Source organism: Ornithorhynchus anatinus, chromosome 19 (assembly GCF_004115215.2).
Source record: "Ornithorhynchus anatinus isolate Pmale09 chromosome 19, mOrnAna1.pri.v4, whole genome shotgun sequence".
NCBI lineage: Eukaryota > Metazoa > Chordata > Mammalia > Monotremata > Ornithorhynchidae > Ornithorhynchus > Ornithorhynchus anatinus.
The window spans coordinates 6,932,614-6,940,648 of NC_041746.1; the positions used below are offsets into that span (position 1 = coordinate 6,932,614).

The following is an 8,035-nucleotide window of genomic DNA, read 5'->3' on the forward strand; positions in this document are numbered from 1 at the left end:
GGTTGAAATGTTCTCAGAGGGTCGTCTTATGTTCCTGAGGCCTTGGCAACTGAACATAGAGCAAAATAGATGAGATGAAACTACAGCCACTATTTCCCGTTATAGAATGGAGACATTTGGCCCAGGTCTTGCCAAATCCTTCATCAACACTTAATGAAGGGCTACGATGAGAAGACTCTAGTGAGGCCTTCTATTCAATGGTGCCATATTCTTTGCCTTCCACTCCTAGGTACCATTTTTCATTTGAGGCATCAGGCTGCTGCACCTTTGGGTCATCTCCTTCACTCTCGCTATCTCTATCCTGGAGGAGAAGAAAGTGAAGAAAGTATTTCTTGTACAGATCACATGTCCCTCCATCGATGCTCTTGGGGCAGACCATATTGGGGATGATGACCAGTCAGGCACTCCCTTGGACAGAAAAGTGGAGCTCAGGGAGAGTAGGGTCTGTGGCGTACAAGAACACAGAACACAGTGGGTCTAGCACAGGACCCAAGGCAGAGACTGTCTCCCAGACTTCGAACTCTCTACTTATCTCAGCCAGGTAAAAACCCCAAAGGAATAGATTGGTCATATTTTGTTTCCTCCAGTCTGCCTCTAAATCAATACTTCCTGTAACTTGCCCACCATAAATCATAATTTGCCATGAGCAAGTGACTATTTACAAGGGGCACTAGCCCAGAAGTGAGGCATAGTGGACAGAGCTTAGGACTGGGAGACAGAAATCCAAGTTTGAGTCCCTGGTCTGCCACTGGACTACTCTTGTAACCTTGGGCTTAATCTCTTAACCTCTCTGAGCCTTTGAGTCCCATGTGGGGGACAGCCTGTGTTCAACCTCATAACTTTACAGTTACCCCAGTGCCTAGCACATAAGTATTTTTTTTAATGGTACTTGTTAAGCACTTATTATGTGCCAACCACTGTACTAAGCACTGGGGTAGATTCAAGACAGTCAGGTTGGACACAGTCCAAGTCCCACATGGGGCTCACAGTCTAAGTACCTAATGCATGATATCATTATTCATTACTATTTTACTATTTATCAGAGAATGAATGAGATTGAAATCATAACAACTGCAAGATGAAGAAGTTGAGTGACCTCAAACTGAAATTAACAGACAACCGAAAGAAATGTAAGAAATCTTCTGTACCTGATTTTGGGTCCTGTAGTATTCGTCTAATGCATACTGATATTTGGGTTCACTGAGTCCAAAGAAAGTGGCTAACCTCCCACCAAGAAATTCACAAGCTAGAAGGAAATGGAGAAGCAACACTTTGGTCACTGAAATTCTAATGTGAGCGTTTGGCCTTGAGAATTTTAAATTACCTGGAGGACTAATTCCTCAGGAACCGAAGCTTAATTTATGCTTCTTAAGGGAAAACTTTAACTAATTTTGTTGCCACTGGAGGGATCTCAAGAGATCATATAGCCCATCCTCTTCCTCTAGGCTAATTACATCTACTCTAGACAGATGGGTTCTATCCTACTTTTAAAGATTTCCAAGGAGGAGATGACACAACCTGCCTTGCAAATTTAACAGTTCTCACTGTTTCCCCTACATCCCTGCCTCACTGCCTTCCCTACAGCCTATGTTCTTCCCTATTTTCACAATTAAGCTCTGGCAGGTACTGAGAGATTAAGTAACTCTATTTTCTAGAGCTCACAGTGGGTCATGGTGGAGTCAGTGGTATAGGACAAGGAGAGAGAATCAATCAATAATTCAAGTAATGGCATTTATTGCCTAGTTTGTGAGCCTTGGGTGGGACAGGGACTTTGAGCTGATTGCATTGTAATAAATACCAATGATAAATTGATTATCTACCCAGTATTCATCCCAGTCCTTGGCACATTCAGCACTTCAGTAAGCAGCATAACTAACACATATTGAGCACCTACATATGTGCAGAGCACTATTTAAGAGCTAGAAAGAAAAAGTCAGGAAAGGGAGACAGAATGGAAACTGACACAGGCAGGCAGGGGTGGAAGGCAGATACACATACGATGAGCAAACAAACTCTAAAACCCAGAGACACACCTAGATGACATCTTCTGCTAAGAACAGCCTGTGTGGCCATAGCAGGTAAGAGCAGAGAGAGAGAGAAACAAAGGCAGTGAGAGAGAGAGCTCATAAAAGGGAGAGGCGGAAACACAGAGAGAAAGAGAGAGAGGAGCAGAGAGAGAGACATAGTCAGGACATTGGGATAGGTCTGGCCTCTCCTGCATGGAGGTTTTAAAAAATAGGATTCACATATGTATTCACACCTAAAAAGCCTTCATCCTGAATCACGCTCAGAAACATAGACTCACACAAAAAATGATACATACTGGGGGACACTCACAAACAATTGATGTTCATCTAGAACATAAAATCAAGAACATAAACTCTGAAGGAGCACAAATTCAAGGAGACAACCCAGCCTCCATTGTTAGAATAAGCCCATATTTCACTTTGTCTAATTACTGCTGACTACTGGCTAAACCAGCCCCTCTTGTGTGGTCGTTCAAATGGGGATGCTGTGGGTGGGGAGAGAGGGATGCAGAATTTTTTACATATGGGATTTACAGTCAAAAGACTAAATCAATTAATCAACGGTATTTATTGAGTGCTTACCATATGCACAGTACAATACAATAGAGTTGGTAGACATGTTCCCTGCCCACGAGGAACTCACAGTCTACTAGGTTAACTATCACCTTAGAAGAGAACATTTATTTTTTAAAGTTGCATTTTTTAATTTATTTTTCTACATTTTCCTAGGTTTTCTCTCTATGTACACACACACCGAGCTCTGCAGAAAATGACCAATTATATTTAGCAAATTGTTTCTGGGAGAGAATTCTAGGGAAAACTCAAGGATGGAGTGAGGCCTCAGAATACTGAATGGCAACTCAATTCACTCGAGAAGGGAAAAAACCTCTAAGAATAGGCTATGGTACTTACTGGAAAATGAGGTACTTGCAATTCGGATTGCCCAAAGCCAAAGGAAAGGTCCCCAGGAAAGTTGAGACTGAAGAGGCAAAGTCCAAATTATAGCAGAGTTTAACCACAGCACTTACATGCACGTAAAGGTTTCAAACTGCAGTACAGGGTATTCACTGTCCCAGTTTTTCCCCCCAGCAAAGCCGTGTCCCAAAAACAAGCCTCAGGACCCTGAAATCCCAGACTGTTTTACTGCTAACATCTTTCCATAGCTGAATCCCTCCTCCCCACAACCAAACACTGATCTTACAGTATCAAAGCTCTGATTCTTTTTCCATTCCTCTTCCTCCTCGTCCTCTGTGCTGTATTCTTCCATGGTGTCTCCATTTGCAAAGTGGATTATTCTTTTGGGGGGCTTTGTGTTGGTGAGTCCTTTATCTCCTGGCTCTGGCTGCTGGAAACTGTCCTCCTTTTTCCCAAGAATGCAAAACAACTGGTAAAGGGAATCTTTAACTCTGGGAGGAGTCTCTGTCCCAGGTTTTTCTAGTCCTTCAAACCCCCAGGAAGCTCAGAGGACCCTGAGAGTCACCAGTGGGAGATACAGAATGGGCACTGGGGTGGTGTATCACCCTCCATCTCCCCTGCAGCTCCTCAGCCCCCACGGGAGGGACTGAAGAACTGCAGACACTAAAGAGATTATTTAAATTCCTAGTTACCATAAATTCCCAGGTACTAATTTTATCCAGTTAACAATTAACAACTGCTAAACACCCAACCAAAAACATTCAGATTTGGCAAATATTTATTGAGAGTGTGCACAAGCCTCTCTCGAGAAAAATATGTAGAGTAAAAAGCTGGCTTTCCAAAGGGATTGAGATAGAGGCTAGTTCAAATCCAAAATTCAGCTACTTGAACCAAATTGAGTTTGGCGCTCTGGAGCAGAGGCAAGTCCAATTTTGTATGTTTGGCCGATCTTTTGTTCTGATTCTCCAAACAAGCTATAGTTCAGAAAACTTAGATCTCCAATTTAGTAGCGAAACTACATCAGGATGACTTTTTTTTTTTTTAAAAAAAAGGTATTTGTTAAACGCTTACTACGTGCCAAGCACTATACTGAACACTGGGGTAGATTCTATATAATCAGTTTGGACACTGTCCCTGTTTTACAAAGGGCTCACAGTCTTAATCCCCATTTCACAGATAAAGTAACGGAGGCACAGAGAAGTTAAGTATCTTGCCCAAGGCTTGTCTAACATACAGATGTGCAAGACACCCTGGGGGAAAAGTTGTCAGAAACAACTCACCTGCTGGATTGCCTTGGTATCCTCCATTGTTGCAGTGAGTTTGACAACCAAGGAGTTAGTAGGTTGCTGCCATGAAAACTAGACCCAGGAACTGCTCCCTTTTCTTCTAACTCGAGTCTAATCTTGAATCAGCACAGGTACACTGTACTTGTTAATCTTACGGGGGTTGGATCTGTTTGACTTGTGGGTAGGTCCATTCCATTTACCCATACAGCAGCTCGCAGATGGAATATGAGGAAAAACACTAAGGGAAAACTAGAGTGGAAAGACACATATAAAGCTATAGCTGTTGTGTAGTGTTCCAATCAATCAATCGATGGTATTTATTGAACACATACTATGTGCAGAGCACTGTACTAAGCACTTGGAAAAGTACAACACGACAGAATTAGACAGGATGCTTTTTCCAGTCACTATTTTACTTAAGGGTTCTCCACTTTCACCCTTCATTTTCCAGTTTCACTTTTTTGTCTAGTTGAAAGATAACTAATTGAAAGATAGGGAAAGCAGCGTGGCTCACTGGAAAAGAGCCTGGGCTTCGGAGTCAGAGGTCATGGGTTCGACTCCCAGCTCTGCCACTTGTCAGCTGTGTGACTGTGGGCAAGTCACTTCACTTCTCTGTACCTCAGTTACCTCATCTGTAAAATGGGGTTAACTGTGAGCCTCACATGGGACGACCTGATTACCCTGTATCTCCCCCAGCACTTAGAACAGTGCTCGGCACATAGTAAGTGCTTAACAAATATCAACATTATTATTATTATTATAAAGATGTTCATCTGAGGGTCAAGTCAAAGATTTAACACCACCTCAATCTGAGAATTTGCATGTGTTAAGCCTGCTTTGATTTTGCAAGCCTTTGTCACACATCCACCATTGATAATCAGTGCTTAGAAGAGTGCTTGGCACATAATAAGCGCTTAACAAATGGCATCATTATTGTTAAAAACAAGCAGTGGCTGGGACAATACACATCTGGCACATCCCGCTGTGCTGTGCAATAAAAATAGCTGATCCACCCACCACTCTGCTCTAAACCCCAAGGAGGGTGAATGTAAATTTAAGAAACCTTTTTGTTTATTGAACAGTGCTTGGCCCATAGTAAGCGCTTAACAAATACCATTATTATTATTATTATTATTATTGTTCTTAAGCACTAAAGTCAGACCTGACCCGTACTGAATCTGTGAAGGTTCTGCACCAACTAATGACTTCTTCGATTTGAATGGCCAAAGGAGGTGGTAAGTTAGAGGATAACAAAATATATTGGTTACATGCGAGATTCTCAGTAGGGCAAATGAATGTGCGTTTTCCGGAATTACTTCCTTGCCCTCTTTACTTATTTCCCGGTTACTCATTTGCAAAACCATTGAGTGTAGGAAATCGTTTTTCATTATTATTGTTTGCAGAGAGCCCTAGGGAGCATTTCATTGAAAAAGCCTATTCCAGGTTACAGCCACCCCACAATACAATCATCCTGGGGATACGAATCTGAATGGTTTCTTACCTTATTGCCTACATCCGCCCAACTTGTCTTGAGCTTCCGGCCTGTGCTAAAGATAAACAAATCCTCCTGGTCCCTCCCAATCTGGGCTGTGATTAAGAAATGAACAATGAATGGACCTTGGAGGAAGCTCTACCTACAATGTGTCAGATTTTGAAGGCGTTGGAGAGCCTCTCTGAGAACAAGGTCAGCTTTAGGCAGTTATGCCAGTGAAGCGACTGCCTCAGGTGCACTGGGGCAGGAGGGGGAAGGTGGGGTGCCAGAGGGGGGATGGCATGGGACATTGAAGTCGGAGGGGGCAGCAGCCTTGGCATGCCGCTGTGAAATATTAGAAAGCTCCTAGCTCAAGTTGGAAGTGGCATCTGGGTAAACAGGGACGAGGAGGGAGAGGGTGCTCTCGAGTAAGGGGGCAGGTCATGTGGCATTACTACTTTGTTCTTCTGCCTGTGTGTGCCGAGAAATGTAATTATGAGGGATGGAATTTATAGAATCAAATCACAGATATTTATGATAATAATAATAATGTTGGTATTTGTTAAGTGCTTACTATGTGCCGAGCACTGTCCTAAGCGCTGGGGTAGATACAGGGTAATCAGGTTGTCCCACGTGAGGCTCACAGTTAATCCCCATTTTACAGATGAGGTAACTGAGGCACAGAGAAGTGAAGTGGCTTGCCCACAGTCACACAGCTGACAAGTGGCAGAGCCAGGAATCGAACCCATGACCTCTGACCCCCAAGCCCGGGCTCTTTCCACTGAGCCATGCTGCTTCTCTTATGGAAAGCTTATTGCATGCAGAGCACTGTACTGAGCACTTGGGAGATTACAAGTTGGTTGAAAAGATCCCTGACCCCAAAGAGCTTATTTAGTCTAGAGGAGGAGACAAACATTAAAAGTGCAGTGGGGCTGGAGGTGGGGAGAGAAACCAAGGTTTTAAGGAGTACACATCCATGTGCATAGGTGACGCAGACTAGAGGACGCACAGAGGGGGAAAATGAGGGAAGGCTTCTTGGAGGAAATGGGATTTTAATAGAGCTTTGAAGATGGGAAAAGTGGTGGTCTGGATATGGAGAGGGAGGGAGTTCCAGGCCAGAGGGAGGATCTGGGCAAAGATTTGGCAGCAAAAAAGAGCAGCTTGAGTGGTCATATTTGTTAAGCACTTACTATGTGCCAGACACTGTACTAAGTGCAGGGGTGGATACAAGCAGATCCCTATCCAACATGGGGCTCACAGTCTCCATCCCCATTTTACAGATGAGGTAACTGAGGCACAGAGAAGTAAAGTGACTCACCTAAGGTCAGACAGGAGACAGTCGGCAGAGCTGGGATTAGAACCCATGACCTTCTCCCAGGCTCATGCACTACTCACTATACTATGCTGCTTCTATGAGTGAGTAGGTTGGTGTTAGAGGGGCTGTTTTAGCTGGGTGGTAGTAGGAGATGAGCGAAATAAAGTAAGGGGACAGCTGATTGAGTGCTTTCAAAGCAATGATAAGGGGTTTTGGTTTGATGCAGGGGTGGATGGGCGACCACTAGAAGCTTCTGATGAGTAGGGAGACATGGACTGAACGACTTTTTAGAAAAATGATCTGGACAGCAGCAGTGTTTAGTACGGACTGGAGGGAAGAAATGGGAGGCAGGGAAGTCAGTAAAGAGGCTAATGTAGTAGTCAAGGTGGGCTATAAGAGCTTGGATCAACATGGAGAGGAAGGGGGCAGATTCTAGAGATGCGAAGGGTGAACCAACATGATTTGGCGACTGCATATGTGGGTTGTATGAGAGAAATGAGTCAAGGCCAAATCAATTGCTTTTGGGAGAGTAGAGGATAACGGAGATGACAGACACATTCTCTGCTCACAAGGCGCTTACAGTCTACAGGGGTGATGGCTATGACCTGGTTGTCTTATATATGTCACTTTCTACTTCTTTCAGTGTCACTATCACGTCTCGCTAACTCTCCTCTGTTTGCGCCTGCTGCCCTTTTCATCATCTCTAGGACCCTTGGTCACTTTGTTATCTCTGATTGGGTTGTCTTTTTCTCTATGTACTTGTTGCCTTTATATCCACACAGGTGTTTTGTGTACTGACCTTTTCCAAGGTCCAAGTTCCAGTTTAACAGAGAGACCAGACTCACTGTGGCTTGTTGCCTTCTTTGAAGTCTACTCTCAATACTTCTATGTAACGGGGAGAGTTTATTTGCTTTTCTTGTTGCTCTGCTGGCAGGGCTTAGTTTTTTTTTAAAATACCTTGAAAATGCTCAATGAATACAAATATTTCCAGTCATCCTAAGGCGGTGGTTTAGAGGTTGGC

At 43.6% G+C, this 8,035-nt stretch overlaps 1 protein-coding gene across 1 annotated transcript; it reads right to left on the bottom strand.

The window, feature by feature from the left end:
• Positions 1–1,072: 1,072 nt before the first annotated feature.
• Positions 1,073–4,249, bottom strand: FAM177B (family with sequence similarity 177 member B). The gene is made up of 4 exons (XM_029047646.1): positions 4,223–4,249; positions 3,220–3,387; positions 2,940–3,006; positions 1,073–1,246 (listed from the first exon to the last, which is right to left on the bottom strand). The coding sequence occupies exons 1-4, from the start codon at positions 4,247–4,249 to the stop codon at positions 1,098–1,100; spliced, it is 411 nt and encodes a 136-aa protein (XP_028903479.1). The 3' UTR covers positions 1,073–1,097.
• Between the last annotated feature and the right edge of the window lie 3,786 nt (positions 4,250–8,035).